A 25806-nucleotide genomic window follows, 5' to 3' on the forward strand; every position below is an offset into this window, starting at 1 on the left:
CACTGACTACGAGTCTTAGGACGATCTGGCAGAGGAGAACCGATGAATAGGGTTTATATGGGGGAGGCAACAGGTGAGACTGATAAGGAGCCAGGAGAGAGATAGAAAGGCAGGAGAGAATCAGAGCTGATCACCAGGGCAATCAGCCGTGAATCAGCCTCACAACTGTGACAGTGTGACTGGCAGCCTGCTAATTGCTTCTACAGACTTGTGGAGATCTGGAGTATTAAAGCCACAAATCATATAACCCAGCAAACTGATTTCCTCTCTTGCAGATGCTTATTGTCAGCTTTTCGTGTTTACAGCTGGATGCTGTTTCCATTCCCTTATTAGGAAACGGTAAAAGGAGTAAGACAAATAATTTTTTATCAACATTATATTAATTGCACATCCAGCTACTACAAGTGTTATCAGAAATTCATGTAGAATCAAACTGTCTCATTTTCTCTCTCTCACACAGGTTTGTGTATAAAGTGGATAAAATCCTTTAGCCTCCAATATCCAAAGTTGAATCCTGTGAACTGCGATTTTCTACCTTATCGTTTCCCAGACAGACTGGCCATCCTGGACTGTACAGTAAGTAGAGGGACCTGTGGCAACCTAGAAAGAGAAATCTAAATCCACCAACACACTGAGACAGAGACTCGTCCACCTACCGTAACTTGCGGAAATCTTTAACACAAGACGAGTAACCTGGTGGATGCAGTCCAATGCAGTGAGTGTGAAGAAACTAAGCAACACCCCAGGACCAGAACCAACAGTGTGCCTACATCTGAACTTTGAGAAAAAACATGTACGTATTTCATATGAGACAGGAGAACGCAGAGCTATATGTGTTCACATGGAAAAGCATCTCCACAGGAGGCATCAGGCACAAACTGTCTTGACTTTTTCATGCTGCCCTTTCATCCCATCTCAGTAATATTAGGATCACATGAAAAACCCACCAAGGATTTTATACCAAATGATCCCCTCCTAGGGGGACATAGGGTTTTAAGAGTTGTGATCATTATATCCTGATGACTCTGCCCCACTCTCACCTCCTGTTGTGTTTAGTCAAGGTGACAAAACAAGGGTCTACTCTGGAGGATATAAGTGGGTCTTCCTAGCTAATTTCCCTCAGACTGAAGAAGCGGCTTGGATGAGTAGAAACATTTTCAACCAAGAAGAAAGACATTGAAAAGACTAAACCTTTAGATAACTGAACCTGGATGACTAAGAAAATCCACTGTCTTAGTCTTATAGAAATAATTTCAACTACCTTTGGAAAAGTAAAGCTAAACAATCTTAGACAAAATGTGTATGGTTTCAGGTTAGAACTGAGATCTAATGTGTACTATGAATTCAGAACAGACTCTTTCTGAGCAGAAACCAAAAACAGAAAACGTAAGTCAGAAAATATTTTTTTTCAGACACATTTCCCGTAACTTATCCTTGTCTCAGAATTTGAAGTGTAACAATCCGTGCAATTGATGTAATTGCTTAAAGCGGTGAAAAGAAAAAATGCTTCCTTCCCCCCCGCTGCGGTCTGCCAACGAACGACGTCTGGTGGTCCCAGCACTGCACAGAAGACACCAAGCAAAACGTTTAAGCACAATGATCCCACGATGGTGGACCGAGCTACCAAACTCTGTGCGCTCAGCTGACCCTGTCCCAATATTCAAAAAACTGCTGAAAACAGAACTCTTCCACATCTTCCTATGCACTTAAATCTATTTTTTTTTAAAGTTAAAAATTCCTTTCTGCTCTTTCTCGCACTTGCATCTCGTGAACTGTGAACACTTTTCTGATAGAACTTTGCTTTGATGTTTTCTCCTTGACTTAGATTTTTGCTGCCTTGTACCTCACTTGTAAGTCGCTTTGGATAAAAGTGTCTGCTAAATGACTAAAGGTAAATTTAAAAATGCATTATCTGTTGGGACGAGACAGGACCTTAAAATGATTGTATTACAAAGGCAGCATATGCACAGCTTCACAAATAGTACCAACTGATATGAGCACCATGGTTCCTATTGAGCTCAAGCTACTAAAGTCTACAGCACAATACTGAGTGGAAAGCGCTTTGGATAAAAGTGCTGTATAAGTGGCCATTTACCTTTAACCTAGTTTGCTTCAAGTTGAAAATAAAGAACTGGTGCTTTTATTGCTTGTGTAATTGGTACAAAATATATCATCAATCACAACAACCCTCACAACAATGCTCACACTTCAGTCAGAATATTATTTCCCTGCTATATATAGTGACAAATGTTGTATTTCTGCAAGATGTACGTAATGCAGTGTCTAAATGACAAAGCAGAGCATTCACCAAAATAAGAAAAACAGTATTTGTTTCTCAGAATTATAACTTAGCCACAAGGCAACAACATATGTTATCTTTTGGTGGGATTCGGTAATCACATCCTTTGGTGAAAAAAGGATTATCTGTTGATGTGTATGAGTTATATAAAAAACTGAGAAAGTTTTGAAAGTTGTAAGAGAAATGATGTCCTCCAAAACACGACCATTAAGAGTTTACTTTGATTTGTTGGTTTTCTTTGCAATGGTTGCATCATTTGTTGGCGGTGAGGGTTGTTTTCCTACTTTAACACCTCTGATTGCAGTAGTGAGATCAGGTGATGCTAATGAAGGCAGGTGTGAAAAACTCCGAGCCACACTCAGAGGTACACAGCCATTAGCGGCAGCTAATTGGATGCACACTGAGAGTTGGTCAAAGCCCAACACACACACACACACACACACACACACACACACACACACACAGATGACAAATGACAAATGACAACATCAAACACAACAATGTATTAGCCGTCCCAAGGTAGAGTGTGTGTTTTTTCTGAATCAGGTCAAATAATAACCATGTTTGTGATCAAAATGTAATTAAAAAAAGTAAGTTTGGTTGTTTCTAACCTTTATATCCATTTGTTGCACTGCTTCAAGCAATAATGAATCACATGTTGCAGTCTTGTGGTTGCATCACAAAGTTGAAAGGTGGTGATCTTAACTACAAATTTTACTTTGAGTATATTAGAGTATCATTGCATCATATTTCAGTGCACTGATGCTGCATCAAGTGCCCTGATGAAATCATCTGACACTAACGAAAGCAGGTGTAAAGATGCGAAACTTAGCAGCAACTAAAAAAAACTACACAATGTTCAATTTAGGCAACTTGAATATGAAAAGAAGCAATAAAAAAATCCCCAAAGAACTAATAACTCATGTGGCCTAGAAGTAGGTGCACACTGAGAGTGCGTGCTGTGTGCCAGCACAGGCAAGTCTACATGGTCAAGGGACCACAAGCTAATGTAGCTGGGAAAAAATGCACGTCTAAGTTAAAAATTAGTAATCAAACAGGACACAAAATTTAGACCCCATAAGCATCGCAATCAACATTATTAACACTTTTGCTCTTATGTTACAAAACCGCTCCAGAATTCCCTTGCAAAAGTATTAGACCACTGCATGGAATCTGAGGAAGATGAAAAGCAGATTTAAACCAGTTGGTTTTTGAAAGTTTGAAAACCATCATTTTCTTTTCACTTCACAACTATGTGCCACTTTGTGTTGGTCCATTACATAAAATCCCAATAAAATAAATTTATGGTGGTAATGTGACAAAACCTAAAAAAAAAAAAGTTCAAGGGGATACTTTTGCAAGGCACTGTAAACTTATCAACAAACTCAAGAGGGGGAAATTCAAACTCCTGTGAATAAAGATGGACAAGGAAACATAACTAAACAGCGGAAGGTCCAACGATCATTCACCGTACTGCATTGATGGAGGTTAGTGACTAGGTATAAAATCTGAAGAATCTTTGGAGTCCAACGACGAGTACGAGCAAAAATGGCGTGTAGCAAGTGATGTAGAGTAGACGTCTGAGTCCAGTGGTTAGTGGGAACAGGGGTCACATGCAGCAGCCAGGGGAGCTGAATTGGTTTTTAGAGGCTTGGTCTGTTGGTTAAACTGAGGAGATGTCAGAGTCCAGCGTAGACTACAAAAGAACCATTGTGAAACAGGTGGGTGGATGAGAGGACTGCAGGCTTGGTGAGTGGAGAGGCAGCAGAGTTGTGTAAATGTCGAGCAGGTGAGTAGGGAAGGTGTTAGAGTCAGACAGGTTAACAACAAACTGTAGCAGGGGCCCTGTGATCTCAGAGCGACTGGTCAGTAGTGTGAAATCTGGGGCCTGTTGGTCGGCACAGGCTCTCTGTCAGCCGGCTCACCTCCTCTTTGGGGGAGGGGGGAACTGCTGGGGTGAATGCCAGCCGGGGTTGGATGGGGTCAGGTTACAGCACAATCGACCAGGTAAAGGTGTGGACTTAGAGGACGTATGGTGGCTGGATGGAGAAAAGCTTTATTACACAAAGCTGTGGGATGATGACGGTAGTAACCAACTTTAAATAAATAATTTCACTATTGTTATTATTTTACAAGGGATGTTTTTACGTCTAATGGAGCAATTATTCACAATAATGTGACTGATTATTTCAGCACAATGCATTTACATAAAATCTGAATATTTCAGTTATTCGATGTACTGTCATGAAAACAACCATGTAGTTTTTGTAATAAATATCATAAAGATTATGGTTCTAAGGAAAACTGAGCAAACAACCACAGTTTTGTATCAACAAAAAAAAAGTAACTTATACCTTCAATCTGTGAGTGAAAGGGCAAAAAGTACAACGCTGGAAGTAGAGGCGGGAAAAAAAGGATGAAAATAAGGACGTGATGCAATTAGCAAGAGGCAGCGACATCAGCGGGGGGGGGGGAGGGCGGTCGGTCGAAGGTTAAGGCAGAAGCTATATATATGTCGGTTGTCTGACATGGATTTAGTCAGAAGCTGCCAGGGCTGCAGCTTCTGCTCCTCCTCTGTCTCAGGATGGAGGACCAGAACAGAGAAGAGCTCTGCTTCCCGCTCCTCAACGACTCCTGCAGGAAACCAAAGATCAGGCAGCCGGAAGCTGTCATCATGTATTTGCGGCTGTTCATCTGTGCGCTCACTGTGGTTCTCAACCTGCTCGTCATCGTCTCAGTCTCACACTTCAGGCAGAGATCAACTCAGCTACATTTACAATTGATTGTGTTTCATGACTGTGAACAATCTGATGCAATTAACTTCACATCTTTACACTAGACGTATTTTATACTTTGCTCACAATGTTTTTGAATGTTAAATGTCCAGATGTGCCACATGTAAAGCATGTCACTCTACATCACTGTCTGATATTCCATGAAATTTCTTTGTCTCCCTGCAGGCAGCTGCACACACCCACCAACCTCCTCCTCCTCTCTCTGGCTGTGTCAGACTTTCTCTTTGGGCTCGATTCAGTGTTAAACGCTTACAGCCAAACAAACTGTTGGTTTCATGGTGACCTCATCTGTTCTCTGCGTGTCTATGCCAGCTCAATGGTTCTCGGTGTCTCAATAGGAAATATGATACTTATATCAGTCGACCGCTACGTGGCCATTTGTGAGCCTCTGCATTACGCCACCAGAGTCACTGTGACAAGAGTTAAAATGTGTATTTGCATGTGTTGGATGTTTTCTGTTGTTTACAATGCTCTGATTCTAATGGACTTATTTTCGAATCCAGGCCGTTATAGGCCCTGTTACGGACAGTGTATGGGGGGCACTGATAGCATTGCGCAAATATTTGATGCCGTTTTCTCATCTATTGCTCCAATCACTGTGATCATAATTCTGTACACGAGAGTGTTTGTGACGGCCGTGTCTCAGGCTCGCGCCATGCGCTCTCATGTCGCAGCCGTCACACTCCAGCGTTCACGGGCTGTAACGACCAAGAAATCCGAGCTGAAAGCAGCCAGGACTCTGGGGATTGTCGTACTTGTGTTCTTGTCGTGTTTCTGTACATATTTCTTTCTGGCTTTTGTACCAGATTCCGATGTTGGCCTTTTACCTGCAAACATTGGTTTATTTATGTTGTATATTAGCCCCGGTCTGAACCCTGTGATCTACGCCTTGTTCTACCCCTGGTTTAGAAAAGCTCTCCGACTCATTTTCTCTCTTCAGATACTGCAGCCTGGCTCCCGTGAGACCAACATGCTGTGAGCAGACACTGTGCATTAGCTGAAATGTGATCTGCGCTATGGACAAAGAGATTCAGTTGTCCGTGGGTTTTAGTGACTGAATTCACAAATCCAAACAGTGAAATTTCTGCAGTTCCTAAAGTTAATCTGTTATATTTTCTCATGATTGAAGCGATGCCTTATTATTTCCAGTGTAACCAGACATACACACTCCCTGCTGCTGATATCTAACCTGTGTGTTTCCAGTCTGAGTCTGTCCTGTTTCTCATTCAGCTTCTGGTTACACACTGTTTTTTCCTCTGTCTGTTTTCACACTGTTCTGTTACACAAAACAAATAAGAATTAAACTTTAAAAAATGACAACTGTGATGAATGTGTTCCTCATATGTGCACATGAACAGACCCTTACTGAAGATATAAAGTGAAGTGAAATGGAAGCAGACGGTAACAGACTGGGTGGTTTAATGTAGGCCAATTCGAAAGAAAGGTGGCAAGACACAAAAAGGAGCAGGAGACTGAGAATGAGTTGTTCAGTCAGATGATGAAGCAGAGGTTGAAGACAGGAAGGACTGGTTTTCTTTACTTTAGAATTCAGACTTATAATAATGACGATAATAATAATAATAATAATAATAATTTCTGTTTGATAACACGCAGTTTGTTTCTGTGGTAACTATTGTGTTAAACAGAATTGTTCCAAAACTATACTTGAAGAAACACACTTTCCTGCTAAGGACCTTCAGCCTGAAATCATTTTGGAGGTAAAATGCATCTGTGTCTGAAATTGGTCATTAGAATCTGCCTGTGGTTTCAGGTCAAATTTCCAAAAAAGTAAATACGTTTTAATTCGATTTTTTTTAAAGCATGAAAAACTACTTCTAGGGGAGGAATCATATTTAATGGAGGTGTGCGACTTATAAATGAGAGTGACATTGAGCAACTTATTGACTACAGCTAGTTTACTGACAAGCACATTATTATTCTTTTCTCTCAGCTTTGAAACCAGTTGATCTTTGCCTTAAATACAGAGTGGAAATGTAAAACTAATAGTGGTTTGACTGAGCTAGTGTAGGACGTGTTAATCGGCTCAAAGCACAGAAGAGCAATAAGATTATTTACAACTTCACTTCAAGAGCCGTACCAGACACTCCACAAATGGTTTTTAATAAATGTGAGGACACCTTTTTTGAAGTTTACGGGTGGATATACACTGCTTGAATATAGCATTGACTTCTGGGGCATTGATCTGGTCACTTAAGTAGAAAAGGTGGTTGTTAATCGGTTTCAGCTGCTTTGGTGTTTAATGAAATTAACAACAGCTGCACTAGGTTCAAAAATATTACGTGACATGTCACAGAGTATAGCAGCTCCCCATCAGTGTGTGAGTGCAAATGGTTAAATAAGAAGCAGTGTAAAGGGCTTTGAGGGCCAATAGGTAGAAAAGTGCTCTAAGTGCAGACAATTTAGTCTTTGTTTTATATCATTCCTACCAGACTATGGGACCAAATGTTATCGATATTAGATTTCCTATATGATGGTATTAATAAATGAACACAAGTTCCAGAAAAATTGGTAAATTTTCTAAAATTCAATAATTTTAAATCTACAAAAGCAAAAAGGTGAGAATGTTTAACACATTTTATTGGATTATCCACGTTCTCATTTTATGATTTAAAGAATTTAAGTCATTCAGTATGCTGAGTACAAATTATTGTAAAAAAAAAAAAGAAAATTCAAGGCATCTTGGGAAATGCATATGAACCAAGGTTTGGAAACTTTGGCATTTGGTGGCATCATTCTTTCGGGTTTTATGGCTCCCTACACCCCTGAGAAGCCTAACGCTGCCATTTCTCCCTCCTTTCTAATCATGGACAGTCTTATGGTGGATGGATTTCTCATCACCCATTTCTCTTAGCTGAGCATGGCCTCTCTTTTTGGAAGTATATGTGTTTTCCTGGAGCAGAAATGTCCCCTTTTGTTGATAGTTATTCACAGGGAGGAGGCAAAATGATTCAAACCAATATTCAAAACCTTAATGAAATGGCAACTTTAAAGCAAAGCCACTTTTTCCGGAGTAGGCAGAGTTTTACAAAAGTGGTCAGACTTTCTTTCCCCAACACCTACGAGACTGAGTATAAAGGTGCATTTTGTGGTGTAGGCATGGCTCCTGGCATTTATGTCATTAGACCATAACACAGTGGTAGGAGAGCTGTAGCCGTCCCCCTTGTCCCCTTAATGTCCAGATTGTGGCTTTACTTTGCCCCAGTTTGTGCCTCTTATGTATTACGTACATTCAAATCACACAGATAGCCCTCAGGACCCTGAAAAGCAGTACACGCCGACCCCGTTCTAAATTATTAGTGGTTTGAGAACACTCAAGGGTTTGCGGGAATGACTATTTCATCTCAACAGAAATAAATGTGGTGACCGGAAATGACCTTGACTGGCTTTTATAGCCTCTTTTTGAAGGATAAAAAAGTAATGTGATAATGACACTGGATGCAGAGAAATTTTGACTATGAACACAAATATAAATGATAATGAAAAAATTCCCTCCACCTTCAAAAAACAGGAAAATTAAATACATGTTTGCGAGGCATTAGAATAATAACTGCCAAGGTGAACTGAAGGGAAAGCCCTGATGAAGAAAGATGAGGTAATTAAACCCCCCAAAAAATCAGTCACTGCTGCTGAAAGAAAAGTGTCTAGAGACGAGGAGGGAGGAGGGACGTGGACAAAAAAAGGAGATAAAGTATCTGACAGAAAGCTGCTAAACAACATCTTATCTCCTTTTCCTGATGATGGATCCACTCAAGGAAACTGAACTCTGCTTCCCACATCTCCCCAACTCCTCCTGCAGGACGGCCATTGGTTCTTACTCTGCATCCCTGCTCACTTACATCCTGCTGTCCTCCATCTCCCTGCTCACTGTGACCCTGAACCTACTGGTCATCATCTCTATTTCCCACTTCAAGTAGACACATTTTTAATAAATTTTTAAGAAAGCGCCTGAATAATGTGTGTACTGTTTTTATCTACTGAATTATTCATTTCATTAATTTGAATGACTCTATTTGCTGCTCTTTCTCTCCAGGCAGCTCCACACTCCTACCAATGCCCTACTACTCTCGCTGGCCGTCTCAGATTTCTTTATCGGCGTCCTCATGCTCTTTCAAATTATGCTCATAGACGGCTGCTGGTTCCTCGGGGATGTCATGTGTAGTCTCTATTGTGTTTTGGACAACATTATTGCCTCTGCCTCAATAGGCAACATGGTTCTCATATCCATTGATCGTTATGTGGCTATTTGTTTCCCTCTGCATTATCCTTCTAAAGTTACGCAAAAAAGAGTTCAGTTCTGTGTTTGTGTGTGTTGGACATGTTCAGCTCTAAGTAACAGTCTGTTGCTCAAGGATAACTTAGAAAATCCAGGCAAGTATAACTCCTGCTATGGAGAGTGTGTGCTTATAATTGATTACATTGCTGGACGTGTTGATCTGTTTTTGTCCTTCATCGGTCCTGTCACTGTCATCATAGTTCTGTATATGATGGTATTTTTTGAGGCTGTGTCTCAGGCTCGAGCGATGAGGTCTCACATTGTAGCAATCTCACCTCAAAGCCCGGTGAACGCTAAGAAATCGGAACTGAAAGCAGCCAGGACTCTTGGTGTTGTCATTGTCATATTTCTAATCTGTCTCTGCCCTTATTTTTGTGTTACTCTTACAGGCCAAGACACTTTGCTGAGTACTTCATCTTCTGCCTTTGTAATATGTTTGTTTTATTTTAACTCGTGTCTAAATCCTGTGATCTACGCCTTTTTTTACCCCTGGTTTAGAAAATCCACTAAACTAATAGTTACACTCGAGATAATTCAGCCTGACTCCTGTGAGGCCAAAATAACCTAGGTAGAAAAAATCTTAATGAATTTTTGCGTCCTCAAAAAGGGGTTTTTATTTCCATGCCAACATCCAATAAAGATAATTGTATACGCTGACATTTTCATGTGAAGAGAAATAATGTTACGTAGTTATGTCACTGACTTACAAAATCAAAACTATGTTTTAAAAACAGTATAGCCTTTATTTTTATCTAAAAGTTTACTTATTCAATTTACTATCTGTTGAATTTTCATCTATTAACTGGACCTCAGACTTTAAATGTAACTCAGAGTCCTGCTTGAGGATTTTCTCTGTGGGGTGTATTTACAGCGATGGAAAGCTTTCCTAAAAACCCAGAGCCAGCTGTATTTTCTGCAGATATTTGTCAGTGATGGACAGGAGAAGTGATGAGTATGACTAGTAGTTGAAATATTAATATATAATAATACTATCTGATATATTACATTTGACCAGAACAACTACACCTCCATTAGCCAGGGTGTGTCACAGAAGACCTGAATTCATGTCAAAGGATTTCAGGGGACATAAACGGACTGACAGCAACCAGGCTATTTTATTTACAGTTAAGCTAGTATGATCTTTTCAATAATCTTCTTATAAAGGGCCTTAGGGTGGTCTTCAAAAAAATAAAAAATAAAATATGCCCTCAAAAAAGAGCAATATTACTATAATATAGCAAAGTTTTGCATGTGGATGATATGGAGCAATGCTTTTGAATCGCATTGTCTTTGGTGCTGCTGCGTGCTTCTTAGTGCATTGTCAGGCCAGTGTCAGTGCCCCCAATTCAGAGAGCTGACCCTGCACAAGCGTGTTTCGATGTGCATCATAAATTCACTGCACTAGGGAGACGACATAAACAACCTTTTTAGAGGTTTTTGACAGTATTGGCAGACAAGTGGTAAGTTGGTGCAACAGTAGCTGTTCTTATCTTGTTTCTTGCAACCACTTGCTGCCTGTTGCGACAAACTAAACATAATCATAATCTCCAAGAAATAAACACAGATAAGAAATAAAAAGGACGTTTAGAGAAAGAAATATCACAGGATCCTGGTAAATGCAGACAGGGAGTTGCTTCCTACTGCAGAGTGGACTAATTTGTGGCTAGTTACTCTCTAAGTCAGTGGTTAAGCCAAGTGCAACTGGCTGTGGTTCAAAAGAACAGTGAAAATTTCAAAGGCTGCTGCTTATTACCCACGACATGAAGGGAGATCCAGTGGCAATGCTGGATGTCTGTTGGGACCCCAGGCAAAAATTGACAGGGTCCGAATTTCTTTGCATCTAAATTTCATCTATATTAGTGATTGCTTCCTCGTGTGTTCTTCCTCAGTCGAAATCTTTTCTAGGTCTATCATCTCCCCCACCTCTGTGCACCTTCTCAACACAAGACATATTGTTCAAGCACTTTTAATTTATTACAGATAAATCTACATGTCGGCACTAAAATTATAGATCCAACCTAAAAACCACAACCAGTAGCCAACAACTTTTGCATGGTGGTAGAAAGTTACAGGGTTGTGTCCCTGACAATAATTTTAATAAAATAAAAAAATCAAAATGGAATAGAAGGATAAACCTGAGAATAACAAATGCAGAACTTATTAAAAATGGTATGAAGACATTTGTCACCAGAGGGAAAAGGGGAGGAGGGGTGTGGAGGATATATCAAGCAGGTAGTGCACTGTTTCTGGGAAACGCTGACACAGCTCAGCAGTTTCTCGTGTCATTCGGCTGATGGAACACGGTGAGGAAGCAGAACTCTGCTTTCCACAACTTCCCAACACCTCCTGTAGAATAGCCATGCGTTCTTACTCTGTATCCCTCCTGACTTACATCGTGCTGTCCTTCCTGTCTGTGCTCACTGTGACCCTCAACCTGCTGGTCATCATCTCCATCTCCCACTTCAGGTAATCACACATTTGTATTTATTATAAAAGCTGTTGGGTTTCTAAATGATGTCTTATATATTTTTCATTTATGGCTTTTATCTGCTTGAAATTGTTGAATGGTGAATTGTGTTGCTGCTCTTCATTTCCAGGCAGCTCCACACCCCCAACAACCTCCCTCTCCTTTCTCTGGCTGTCTCAGATTTCTTCATCGGCGTCCTCATGCTCTTTCAAATGATGACGGTAGACGGCTGCTGGTTCCTGGGGGACCTCATGTGTAGTCTGTATTATGTTATGGCCTGCATTAGTACCTCTGCCTCATTAGGAAACATGGTTCTCATATCCATTGATCGTTACGTGGCTATTTGCTTCCCTCTGCATTACCCTTCTAAAGTCACTGAAACAAGAGTTAAATTCTGTGTCTGTGCATGTTGGATGTGCTCAGTTCTAAGTAACATTGTGATTCAGATGGATAACCTTGAAAGCCCAGGCAGGTATAACTCTTGCTACGGAATGTGTGTTACTGCTATTAACTATGTAGCCGGACGTGTTGACCTGTTTTTGTCCTTCATCGGTCCTGTCACTGTCATCATAGTTCTATATATGAGGGTGTTTGTGGAGGCTGTGTCTCAGGCTCGTGCCATGCACTGCCATACGGTAACACACTCAACTCGGGGCTCAGTGAAAGTATCTGCTACAAAATCTGAGACGAAGGCAGCCAAGACGCTCGGTGTCGTTATCGTTGTGTTTTTACTGTGTCTATGTCCATACTTTTGTGTTACAATTACAGGCCAGGACACTTTACTGAATACTTCCCTTTCTGCCTTTGCATTGTGTTTGTTCTCCTTTAATTCCTGTCTAAACCCTGTGATCTATGCCTTTTTTTACCCCTGGTTTAGAAAGTGTGTGATAAAAATAGTTACACTACAGATACTGCAGCCCAACTCACGGCAGGCTAATATAAAGTAGAGAGTACGGAGCCACAGACATAAAGGGACTTAGCATTTGTGATTCTATGTGGATTTGAAAACCCCACAGAAACACTACACGCAGAAGGCAGATTTTCTATAATCTGTGAGGTGAAATCCAATGTGACAAATCCACTATTCACTTGCTGATCACTGATCCAAATGACCCTATCACCAGTTTTTATCACCTTCTCTCATCTCTCAGCTGAACCTTGATGGCATTGGAAAAGGCAGAACACAGTCTGTGATTTAGGCCAGAAGGGGGAAACAGGCAGTGAACTGAACCATCAAGACAGTTCGTCATTTGCACCACAGATGATGTATCTTAATGTGAATGTGTGGCAAATATTAAATCAAATATGAGATAATCCCTAAATACCCCTGGGGTTTTCTTTAACAGCTTGTACAGATACATATTCATTTAGATGAAAAGCTTGAGTGTGAAAATCAACAGTTTTTATTTAATCCCGTAACGTTAAATCCACAAAACGCAGTACAGTAGTAGAAAGAGCTCAAAGTTGGGATGAGTTACCTACCTCAGCAGCTCATTCTCATCCCACAGTGTCAGATAACGACGCTTTGTAAGGCCTCAAACTGCACCACTTTTTAATCCTTTGGCTTATCATGATGTCACAGGTATCTTTGGGGGTCAGTATTGAATGTTCCAGTAGAGCCACCATGTAATCAAGTATGGATGCCCTTATGTTTAGTGTAGTTGTACTGATGAAATGTGCTCATTGTGCTTGTGCAGGATGTTTCACGGGGATGTTGTGACACTTGGAGTGATATATATGTTTTTGAGCTGAGGAGTGCATATGGGGTGGGGGGGAAGAATTAAATCCATGTTTGACACGTTAAGACTTTAGAACTGCACTGGACGGATGCTTGAAACTCTGTTGCTGCACTTCTCTCCTGCAAGAAAATAAAACCCTTAAAGACATTATGGATGTGGAGGTTTCTTTCTTGATTACACTCGAGTTGTCTGTTACCAGTAATTGTCGTCTGGGTCTGGAATAATCAACTGCTGATCTCACAGTCAAATCCGGCTCCAGGGCAGAATAAAATGTTACATTTGTAACTAATAGGTTTAAGCCCTTCTTATTTGGTTTACCTTAAAAAAAAAAAAAAAAGAAAAAAAAAAATATATATATGCAGCATATTGCTGTGGATTCAGTCAACGGTTATCTGCATCACCACAGCATTTATTTTTCTATATAAGGGCAAAAGTCCCTGCCAATCAACTCGATAAAATGCATCACACTCATATTCAGCTGACTCAGTTCAAACCTCCAAATGCTGAAAGGCCCAAAAATGTACGAAACCTAGTTTTACTCTGAAGAGTACATGTAGTTTATACTGTATGACTGGAACCGTTGTGAAAATGGATTTGTATGACACACTTAGTATCTGCTTGTAAGAAAACACATCACCTGGCTCAGTATTTCAGGTGAGACCCAACAACTGGATCTCAGCAGTAAGCACAGGTGCCAAAAGCAACAGGATTAACAGGATTTCTCATGAAACTCACGAGACCAAATCGATCTCTTGTCACGCAGAATAATTTGAGATATCACAGTAGGTGAAGCACAGGTGGAAATTAAATTAGAGTTGCCTGGTATTTATTAGCTGCATTTTTCAGGTATTGTCTTTGCTGATGTGAGCATTTGAATTGGTGACATGATATAGTAAGATAAGGTAAACTTGTATTTATCCCCCAGGGGGCGATTCAGGTGCTAGAGCAGCAGAGTGTCACCCAGTGTGTGACTGTGAGAGGCAACATTTTCTTGCTATGACAAATAAAAAGTCCTGTTCGAAACAGCTTTATCATAATGATTTGTGGCATGTAAGTACTGCTGTTTACATATTTGCAGTAACTATTTTATATGGTAGAGCAATAAACAAAAACGAAGCAAATAACCAAATGTCATATGCAGCAAACCTTGGCTGATTTATTCATTTTTTTTGTCTTAATTCTAGTTAAAATCATGTTTAATTTCCAAGTTTGCAATAGATTTCTGCCTCTTTAAGACAAAATGGCCTGTGCTTTAGTATTTTTGGTTGATATTTAATTCCAGTTTTTTAATGGCGTGCGTGCAGATTTTTGAAGCTTCCCTGCAGTCTGCACATTGATCCGACCACGGACCACTCTCCAGCAGAGCCGTGCACAGGCAATTTTGAGGGCAGGTGTTCGAGATACAAATAGGACACTAGACTTAATATACACCACTTAAGTTAACTTCAGAAGCACGTTTTTGAATATTTTTATAAGAAGAAAAGTTCTACTCAGAAAATGTGTCCACCAGTGATGAGAAACCTTCAGTCTCTAAGAAAGTAGCAAAACTGATGTACCTCAAGGACTGTGAGCTTAAAATCATACTGGAAAACAAAGGAAAATATGAAGATGATAATGAGGTGATGATGAGGAGGCAGCCAAGAGAAGAGAGAGAGCGGGTTTCTGAGTTATATCCAAGACCAAACGGAGCAAAAAAGAAAACTGTGATGATGATGAAGGCGGTGAGGAAGACAGGGGATCCCAGCTGTTGCCCACGAGGGTCAAAGGTTGAAAGGCTGGATGGCCTAAAGATCAGGCCAAGCTCGAAGGCCCAGAGGAGGTGAAGGACATGGGATACTCGGGAGACTACTGGAATGACCCAGAGCTGGATGAGAAGAAGCTCTTTCTCAGAGATTGTGTATGTAAACAAGGCTTATCTGGATGAACAGATCCACACCTACAATGAGGCAATCCAGGATGACTTGGAGGATTCAGAAGAAGAAGGGGAGACTTTCTTCGAGAGGTAAAAGAAGTTTGAGAGAAGCTACAACGTGAAGTCGCTGAGAAGTGCCTGACGCCCAGCAAATCAAGACCCACCCCTGCAACATCGCCATCCTGGTGCGCTCCAAAGACGACCACAGAAAACTCAAAAGACAGGAAGTGAAAGCAAGGAAGCAAAAATAAAAAAGAGCAGAAGAGGGAGCACCTAAAGCTGAAGAAGCTCCAGGAGCTGCGTGGAAATGAGCAGTTCACCTTCAGTCAGACCGACCTGGACAAAGACTTTGATGACCAGCTGATACAGAAACTTTTTGGAGATGATTAATATCTAGACAAAGATGATGAACTTGATAATAGAAGGAACAAGAGGACAACTACGCCTATATAGAAGAAGAGTATGAGGGAGAGGGAGCTGATGCTGAGGAAGCACATTGTAAGGACAAAGACTTCATTATGGATGTAGTCCAGTCCATCCAGTATGACTGCAGCTAGCATTCAATCTTCAAGAAGAAAAAGAAAGGAGAGGAAGAAGATGAAGAACGTGGATAACAAATGACCAAGGAGAGAAAGAAATCCTACTCCAGGAGTAGGATTTCCCAAAAAAAAAAAGCCTCTGTTTGACCCTCAGGAAAATGACAGGAAGGAAGAAAAAAGACATCCCGAGTTCTGTATTTTCAGAATCAGACAAACGAAAAGCACAGGAGGAGAAGGAGAAACAGAAAAACAAGACGTGAGATTGGTTTCCACTGCCATAAAACAGTTGATTTTGTGTTTAGAGTATTAAATGGGTCCATTCTATAAAGTTTGTAGAACCGTTCAGTACAGTGAGGCGTTGTCAGCAATGTCTCGAATGGAGTTAAAGAGCCGCATGACGTTGGGGAGGAACGACCTCCTGACCTCTGTCAGTGGAGCAGGCCAGTGACGGTGCCTGGAGATGAAGCTGTGCAGTGGATGCAGTGGATTGTCAGTGTTTGACGTCAATCTTGCTCAGTAGCGAGTTCACATTTCCTCAGCATCCTCTCACTCTCCAAGATCTTGTTAAACAAACTAGTCAGAAACTCTGCTGCCACCTCTGCTAGACACTTCCATACCTCCACAGGTTTGTCATCAGGACCAACTGCCAAACGTCCTCCTCACTTCACTCTTACTAATCTTTGCTACTTCACCTTACGCTGCATCTCCCTGTGCTCCTGTCTACTCTCTTCAGTCCTCTCAGTGTCCCACTTCTTCTTAGCTAACCTCTTTCTCTGTATACACTCCTGAACTTCCTCGTTCCACCACCAAGTCTCCTTGTCCACTTTCCTCTTTCCAGATGACACACCGAGTACCCTCCTACCTGTCTCCCTGATCACATTAGCTGTAGTAGTCCAGTCATCTTGAAGCACCTCCTGACCACCCAGAGTCTGTCTCAGCTCCTCCCTGAAAACTACGCGACATTCTTCCTTTTTCAACTTCCACCACTTCGTCCTCTGCTCTGCCTTTGTCCTCTTCATCTTCCTCACCACCAGAGTAATTTTACACACCACCATCCTGTGTTGTCTGGCTACACTCTCCCCTACCAATACTTTACAGTCACTGATGTCTTTCAGATTACAACGTCTACATATGATGTCGTCCACCTGAGAGCTTCTACCTCCGCTCTTGTACGTCACCCTAAGTTGCTGCCTCTTCTGGAGGAAAGTGTTCCCTACAGCCATTTCCATCCTTTTTGCAAAGTCAACCACCATCTGTCCTTCTGCGTTCCTGTCCTGAAGACCAAACCTGCCCATCACATTCTCATCACCAACACGTCAATTCAAATCTGCTCCAATCACCACTCTCTCACCTCTGTTGATGCTCTGCATCACTTCATCTAACTCACTCCAGAATTTCTCCTTCTCTTCTAACTCACATCCTACCTGTGATTCATAACCAATAACAACATTGAACATCACGCCTCAATTTCCAGCTTCAGACTCATCAACCTGTCTGATACTCTTTTCACCTCCAGAAAGTTCTTCACAAACTCCTCTTTCAGGATAACTTCTACTCCATTTCTCTTACTATCTGACCCATGGTAGAACAACTTGAACCCTGCTCCTAAGCTTCTAGCCTTGCTACCTTTCCTCCTGGTCTCCTGGACACACAGTATATCCACCATCTTCTCTGCATCATGCCAACCAACTCTCTAACTTTCCATGGAAGTCATGATTCACATGTTTGATGTGGTATATGTTTAAAATATTTTTTATAATGATTTGTCTCGACTTATATTTTTCCATAACATTATCTATTTTGTCATCATTATACAAATGACCTTACATCTGAACAGTTTCCTTACATACCGTACACAGACAGCTCTTTTTTCACCTCCCTTTTTATCCTGTTCACAAATAATAATTCATGTCTTTCCAGTTCTATGTCCACACTTATTACATAATTTGTTTAAGATATTGCAATGATGTTAAAACACATTTAAAAAAAACACAGAAATTAAAAAAAAAAACTAATGAAAATAAAAACTTGTTTTTCTACTTGAGGGTCAATTTTCAACTGTGTGACTACTTTACTTTAATTGTGTGTAAGAAATTCTAAAAGGGAACTGTGTTATACTGTAAATGTATCTTCCGTTAACAAATACAATATGCACTACTCTTCATTTTAGCAATTACATGTAAAAAGATGTTTTTGTGTTCTTGTTAAGATTGTAATTCAGATATTATGCAGTGTCTCTCTACAACATGTTGGCATCAGAGGAGTCAGGCTGCAGTATCTTAAGTGTAACAATGAGTTTAACAGATTTTCTAAACCAGGGATAAAAAAGGGCATAGATCAGAGGGTTTACACAGGAATTGAAATAGTACAAATATATAATTAAAGTTGCAGAAGTGTCCTGGCCTGTAAGGCTCACACAATAAAATGGGCAGAAACACGTAAGAAACACACCTATAACAACACCGAGGTTTCTGGCTGCTTTCATTTCAGATTTTTTAGCTCTTGTTTTCATTGAATGCTGGACTGTGACAGCTGCAATATGAGACCTCATGGCTCGAGCCTGAGAAGCAGCCACCACAAATACTTTCATATACAGGACTATGATGACGGTGATGGGGATTACAAAAGAAACAACAAGATCTGCAAGTCCGGCAATGTAGGTAATGAAAATAACACATTCTCCAAAGCAGGAATTGTACCTGCCTGGCTGTGCCAGGTTATCCTTCAGATAGAGACCCTGATATATTACAGAACAAATCCAACACAAAAAAACACATTTCTTGACTCGTTTCTGAGTGATTTTGGTGGAGTAATGCAGTGGATAACAAATAGCCACATAACGGTCAAAAGATATGAGAACCATAGTTCCTACTGAGACAGAGCTAATTATGTATACGAGATATTGACACAGAATACAGATGAGGTCACCCAGAAACCAGCAGCTATCGATTTAAAAGAGCATGAAGAGGCCCATGAAGAAATCTGACACAGCCAGAGAGTTAAGGAGGAGGTTGGTGGGAGTGTGGAGCTGCCTGGAAAAAAACATCAGCAAAACATTTATCATTATTTATGATTTAAATTAATATTCCAGCAGATAATAAATATAAGAGGGAAATTGAGTTCATGACCAATGGGTTGAATATCACATTGAGCAGAGGTTAATTTGTTACATTAGTTATCATTCTGATTAAAGCAGATACAGCGAAATACTATCGTACTGTTTCTTCAATTATTTTATCTACCAAATCCATGAATTAAAACACATTTAGATACTTGAAGTGGGAGATGGAGATGATGACCAGCAAATTGAGAACTGCAGTGAGCAGAGAGACGGAGAACAGCAGAATGTAAGTCAGGACGGCCTCAAAGTGAGGACGCTTTGTCTTCATACAGGAGGTGTTAGGGAGCTGTGGGAAGCAGAGTTCAGTTTCCCCAAATGTCTCCATCACCAGAGAGGAGAAGCTGCTGAGCTCTGGAAGCTTATGGAACAGGTTTTCTGTCATACGTTTGACTTATGTCCATTTTCTCTACTCGCTCCTCCTCTTCCCTCCCCTCTGTGGCTGTTTTCTTTTTGTAGACATTGAAAGACTACAGCATGCGTTATGTGTTTATCTGTTTCACTGGTGGGTGTGGCTGTGGTCTGTGTCCACCTCCTTTAGCCATCCACCAGTCTGCAGTTCAAGTACAAAGTTCTGGGGAAGATTCCTCAAGGTGATGTCCCTAAAACTAACTCCCTACAACGGTTTTTGTCCAAAAGGACATACTGTCTATGAACGGAGATGATTTGGTACTGCTTTCCAAAAACAATGTTGCAGTGTACCTAAGGTTTACCTAAGATCATCCTGACATTCAACACCATTGGAAAAATTTTGTGGACGTAAAGACCACTGATTGTCTTTCCACATGAACATGTTGAATGAAATACAGCTCTGTGGGACACGTTAGCACCCTTCAAAAAAGAAGATAACTAGAATAAAGAGAATAAAAGGGAGAAAAGAGAGGGGTAATAAAAAGCACAATAAGTTTTGACAGTTAAGCAGTGACGGCTTCACGTATTGTCCCCAATGGATGACATTCTTCTGTCCACTAACATGACTCATTAGAGGAAAGTGGCCTATGCCATTAAGACTCTACAGCATCTGGGAACAAAACTGTTCTGCAGTCTAGTTGTTTTAGATGCTGCGGAGCCTTCTGCCTGATGGGAGGGGGAGAAACGGGCTAAGTGCTGGGTGAGTGTCATTCATTATGATGCAGGAGGCTCTTTCGAGGCGCCTGCTGGTATAAAGGTTAAGGATGGTGGGAAATCCACCACAGCACACCAGTAGAAAGAGGTGAGGACTGTAGATCCCAGTCCAGCCTGCTTCACCTTCCGCAGGAAATAGAGATGCTGGAGAGGAAACTGGATTTTCAAGTTTATCAAGGTGTCCTAAAGAAGATTCAAGCAGTTAATAAAACACAGTTGCCATTGCTTTTTCCATCATGACTTTGTATCTTTTAATAGGTGTGTTTAATAAAGACATGAAAGATCGTGACTGTTTGTGTTTTATCAGTTCAGAAATATTATGTTAACTTACTATTTGCTGCTTTGATGATTATAAAATCCCATTTCGGGACCAATTGTTGCAGAAAAGCCAGGAGTTGCAAACAAGACTATTACTTTTTCTTGTGAATGTCGATCACACAGAACCTCAGAACTGGTAACTGGTAACTGGTGTCTTGCATTGGTTGTTACATAGCCGTGTTGTTTAGCTTGTGACTCAAGTTTCACTTTTTGTCAAGTCAATTCAGGTTTGTAACCAAGCTTCTTTTATTTGGCTCTGGTGTTTCTGTTTTCACTGGCACTGTACATATCCACTTTGAGACCCCTCTAAAGTCATGTAACAACAAGGGCATCTTTTTCTTCCCAGTTCTTCAAATGTTTTGTCTGAACAAGTTAAAATGACAGTTGTGTTTGGTTTTACTGAATGCAAAGTAAATTACATCCACAGACAGACTTGTTGACTTCACGCGTTAGTGATGCGCTGTTTCTGGGCTTGTGTAATGTGGCCAAGATGTTGACACTTCTTTATTGCTGTGGCATCAGAGGCCACTAATATGTTCTAGACACTGTTCTGCATTGTTTAAAGCTAATATTCCTCATGCCATCTGTCATAATATTTTATATGTGGATATAATCTGCATGTAAAAGTACAACACAAAGGTTACAGATTTTCACTTTATACAGACATTGTAGTGGTCTCATTTCAAGTCTTTCAATATTTCCCTACAGTACACTGGCCTGGCGGGAGTCAGGCTGCAGTATCTTAAGTGTAACAATGAGTTTTATGGATTTTCTAAACCAGGGGTATAAGAAAGCATAGATCACAGGGTTAAGACAGGAGTTAAAATAGTACAAACACAATACAACGGCAGCAGATGAACCATTTAATAAATTGTCTTGGCCTGTGAGAGCCACACAATAATATGGGCAGAGACATATTAGGAAAACCACTATAACAAAGCCAAGAGTCCTGGTGGCTTTCAGTTCTGATTTTTTTGTCATTTTAACTGAACGCTGGACAGAGACAGCTGCAATATGAGACCTGATGGCTCGAGCTTGAGACACAACCACAATAAATACTCTCATATACAGAACTACAATAACGGTTATGGGAATAATAAAGGTGAAAATTAGATCTGAAATGCCCCCGATGTAATTGATAAGGAAGACACACTCTCCAAAACAGGAATTGTACTGACCTGGTTGCTTTAGGACATCCTGCAGATTTAGAGTCTGAAACATTACCGAACAAATCCAACACAGACAAACACAGATCTTCACTCTGTTTTGTGTGATTGCAGTGGAATAATGGAGAGGTTTGCAAATAGCCACATAACGGTCAACAGATATAAGCACCATGGTTCCTGCTGAGGTAGATGTAATAACATATGCTAAATACTGATACAGAGCACACATGATGTCACCCAGGTACCAGCAGCCGTCGATGAACATAATTTGAAAGAACATGAGAAGGCCAACAAAGAAATCTGAGACAGCCAGAGAGAGGAGGAGGAGGTTGGTGGGAGTGTGGAGCTGCCTGCAGAGGAAGATCAGCAAAATATTCACTGTTATAAATAACATCATTCACATGAAGGCAACAGCATAAACACGGAGATATGAAAACATTATGTGATCATTTTACTATTTTCCTCGAAATATCAATATTACTATTTTCTTTGTAAAACAAACATTTAACATTTATTATTATGAACCATAAATTATAAATTTGGTCAAATGTAAATACTTGAAGTGGGAGATAGAGATGATGACCAGCAGGTTGAGAAAGGCAGTGAGAAAAGCAATAAAGTAAACCAGAACGTAAGTCAGCATGGTCTCAAAGTGAGGACGCTTAATCTTCACACAGGAGGTGTTGAGGAGCTGTGGGAAGCAGAGTTCAGTTTCCCCAAAGGTCTCCATCACCAGAGAGGAGAAGCTGCTGAGCTCTGGAAGCTTATGGAACAGGTTTTCTGTCGTATATTTGATTTTATGCCTATTATCAATCCTCCCCCCTCCCCTCTGCTGCTGTTTTCTCTCTGTAGAGACTAAAGTACTACACCGTGTGTGTTCATCTTTTTCAATGGCGTGTGTGGTCTCCTCTAGCCATACACCAGTCCAAAGTCCGAGTACATTGAGAAATTCTTGTACTGCCCTCATTGCAAACATCGGTTTTTACTTATTCAAAAGTGCAAATTTCATTCCCTACACATCTTCTCTATTTAAGTTTCAAAACTCATAGATCTGCAGTTTATTTATCCCCATGGAGAAATTACTGCTGGACAGCTGCATCTAGATGATGGTGCTACTACTACAAGACTTGTCCAAGAAAATTTAGACGTGTCCCCAGAAGAAACCAGGAATCTAACCACCAAACCTGAGTTAACGGACAACCAACTGCACCACAGCTGCCAACAAATTTAAACAGCTTTTGTACCAAATGAATAGGGTTACCTAGCATCCACACCAGATAGAGAACTAAAGGCAGCGGTGAGAGTCCAGGGAGAGGTTAAAAACGTAGTCAGTCCAACAGAAAAAAAATTCCCAGAAGGATGAACTGATTTTAGTGGACATCATCCTCTCACCCACCTCCTCCACAGTCTAGCGGGCAGCCCAGGACAGAGCCTGTCCTCCTTACCAGCTTTCTCAGTCTCTTCCTGTCCCTGTCAGTGCTGCCCACAGCCCCGGCAGACAACCACCACAGAGTCATAGGATGTCCTTAGCAGAGGCCTGCTTAGTCCAAAAGAGATCGTTCGTTCTCCTCAGAAGGTGGAGGCGACTTTGGCCCTTCTTGAATAGGGCATCGGCATTGTGAGACCAGTCCAGTTTATGGCTGATGGCTGCGTTTGAAGGAACCATAAAGTCTGTGCACCACAGATGGTGTGGGATCAACTAGATTACATGTACCATAAAGATTACCTGTCAGACCAGATGTGTGTTTGCAGTAAATTTTTATTTTTCCATTTTTATTTTTTGTGGTATGGACCATCTCAGACAGATTAACTGACTGACATTTTATTTATTCAAATGTTATTAAAGAGCAGTTTAGTGTTTTCCATGTTTGGCTGAAGTCCATTTGGTATTAACAGTTCCCTGTAGTGAGTCTAGATTCTGGCTTGGCTAGAAAGTAGTAGACAGCACAAGACGCTCAGATCAGGTTTCCCCCCCCCCCCCCCCCCCCCCCCAAGCATTATTGTTGTGCTCTATGTAGTATGTCTTTCTTTTTTACTTTACCTTTAAATTACCGAGCTTTTCAGGGCAACATGTCAACGTTGTGTCACAAGAGAAGTGTAGTGTGCGCACCGTGTTCCCTCGTGCACTGGAAGCATTTTGCAAAGAGCCCAGAGAGGAGCCAACAGGAACAAAGCTACCTGAATGTGGGCATCGTAGATTGTGGGCATCGTAGATTGTGGGCATCGTACAGCCAGATTCATTAAAAAAGCGTATTCATTGCAGCTGGCGTGCTTCAGGTGTAGACACAGTGCAAGTATCTGCCAATGCCATGATTTCAGTCACGTATAAAATGAGGTAAATTATGGATATAAACATGTTCAAAATAAAGCCATAAGCGGTACTTTAATCAGGATCTTTTCAGATACACTGTGCTTGGATACACAGGCAGCACAACTTAAATATGTCATGGTGATAGTGATGCTGCTTTGGCTAAAATAATGAACAAGCACAGTGTAAATATGCATACATGTACAGTGGTGAGCCAAAACAGTATGACTTGGCTGGAGTATGGCATGAGGGACCTGTGCCTACAGCATGCTGCCCCACGCAAAGCGCAATGAGATGCACTGGTTGTAGTGACACATCAGAGATGGTTTGACTGTTAACAGAACCACAACTACACATTACTTCATCCAACACGTTGGCACAAGAACCAACTGTTCAGTCACCGTCACCATCCAGTCCATGTCCCACAACCTGGCGTGCATTGATTAACCAATTTTACAGTGTTATTTTGGTTTTCCTTTAAATGGTCAGTATCAGTTTCAGCTCATGTATATCATCTGGATTTGTTCCTCTATCACCATATTCTAAAGTATTTCTCTGATCATGGCCAGAACCTTATTTTAGGAACAAAGTTGTGTCTCTCTACAGTAGATTGGCTCTGTAGGATTCAGGCTGCAGTATCTTAAGTGAAAGAATGAGTTTCATTGATTTTCGAAACCAGGGGTAAAAAACGGCATAGATCACAGGATTAAGACAGGAGTTAAAATAGTACAAACATATTACAAAAGCTGCAGAGGATGCATTTATCAAGATGTCTTGACCAGTAAGAGCCACACAATAATATGGGCAGAGACAAATTAGAAACACAACTATAACAACACCAAGGGTCCTGGCTGCTTTCAGCTCCGATTTTTTTGTCACTTTCACGAAACGCTGGTGTGAGACAGCTGCAACATGAGACCTCATGGCTCGAGCCTGAGACACAGCCACCACAAACACTCTCATATACAGAACTATGATGACAGTGATGGGAAGAATGAAGGTAAAAATGAAATCAGAAACTCCAGCGATGTAGTTAATGACAAAGACACACATTCCAAAACAAGAATTAAACTTGCCTGGTTGTTTCAGGACATCCTGCAGAAGAAGAGTTTGCAGGATCACGGAACAAAGCCAACAAAGAGAAATGCAAACCTTGACTCTGTTATGTGTGATTTCAGTGGAGTAAAGCAGAGGATAACAAATAGCCACGTAACGGTCGACACATATGAGAACCATGGTTCCTACTGAGGCAGATGTAACAATGTAGGCTACATACTGGTACATAGTGCACATCAGGTCACCCAGGAACCAGCAGCCGTCTATAAGCATAACTTGAAAGAACATGAGAATCCCGATAAAGAAATCAGAGACAGCCAGAGAGAGGAGTAGGAGGTTGGTGGGAGTGTGGAGCTGCCTGCAGAGGAAGATCAGCAACATATTTACTGTTATAAATAACATCATTTATGATTCACATGAAAGCAAACTAAGCAAAAGCTGAAATATGAAATCATTTTGTGAAAAGAAAACCTTTTTCTTCGTAATTACTATTTCCTATTTTCACAAACTGTAACTTTTGAGAATTTCTAATTTGTAAAAAAGGTGAATAGTTGATGAATACTTGAAGTGGGAGATGGAGACGATGACCAGCAGGTTGAGAGATGCTGTAAGCAGAGAGACAGAGAACAGCAGAATGTGAATCAGCATGGTCTCAAAGTGAGGACGCTTT

General features: G+C 40.9%; 3 protein-coding genes and 2 pseudogenes across 3 annotated transcripts; 3 read left to right on the forward strand and 2 right to left on the reverse strand.

Annotated features, from left to right (window-relative positions):
- Positions 1 to 8852: 8852 nt before the first annotated feature.
- Positions 8853 to 9956, forward strand: LOC137132943 (trace amine-associated receptor 13c-like). The gene is made up of 2 exons (XM_067515973.1): positions 8853 to 9025; positions 9146 to 9956. The coding sequence occupies exons 1-2, from the start codon at positions 8853 to 8855 to the stop codon at positions 9954 to 9956; spliced, it is 984 nt and encodes a 327-aa protein (XP_067372074.1).
- Positions 9957 to 11681: 1725 nt separating this feature from the next.
- Positions 11682 to 13558, forward strand: LOC137132944 (trace amine-associated receptor 13c-like). Its single transcript, XM_067515974.1, has 2 exons — positions 11682 to 11854; positions 11986 to 13558. The coding sequence occupies exons 1-2, from the start codon at positions 11682 to 11684 to the stop codon at positions 12800 to 12802; spliced, it is 990 nt and encodes a 329-aa protein (XP_067372075.1). The 3' UTR covers positions 12803 to 13558.
- Positions 13559 to 14630: 1072 nt separating this feature from the next.
- On the forward strand, positions 14631 to 16493 carry LOC137132945 (protein KRI1 homolog; annotated as a pseudogene).
- A 1663-nt stretch (positions 16494 to 18156) lies between these two features.
- On the reverse strand, positions 18157 to 19548 carry LOC137132946 (trace amine-associated receptor 13c-like; annotated as a pseudogene).
- A 5132-nt stretch (positions 19549 to 24680) lies between these two features.
- Positions 24681 to 25538, reverse strand: LOC137132948 (trace amine-associated receptor 13c-like). The gene has a single exon (XM_067515979.1). It carries the CDS (start codon positions 25536 to 25538, stop codon positions 24681 to 24683), a length of 858 nt encoding a protein of 285 aa, XP_067372080.1.
- Between the last annotated feature and the right edge of the window lie 268 nt (positions 25539 to 25806).

This window comes from Channa argus, chromosome 9, assembly GCF_033026475.1.
Source record: "Channa argus isolate prfri chromosome 9, Channa argus male v1.0, whole genome shotgun sequence".
Classification (NCBI taxonomy): Eukaryota; Metazoa; Chordata; class Actinopteri; order Anabantiformes; family Channidae; genus Channa; species Channa argus.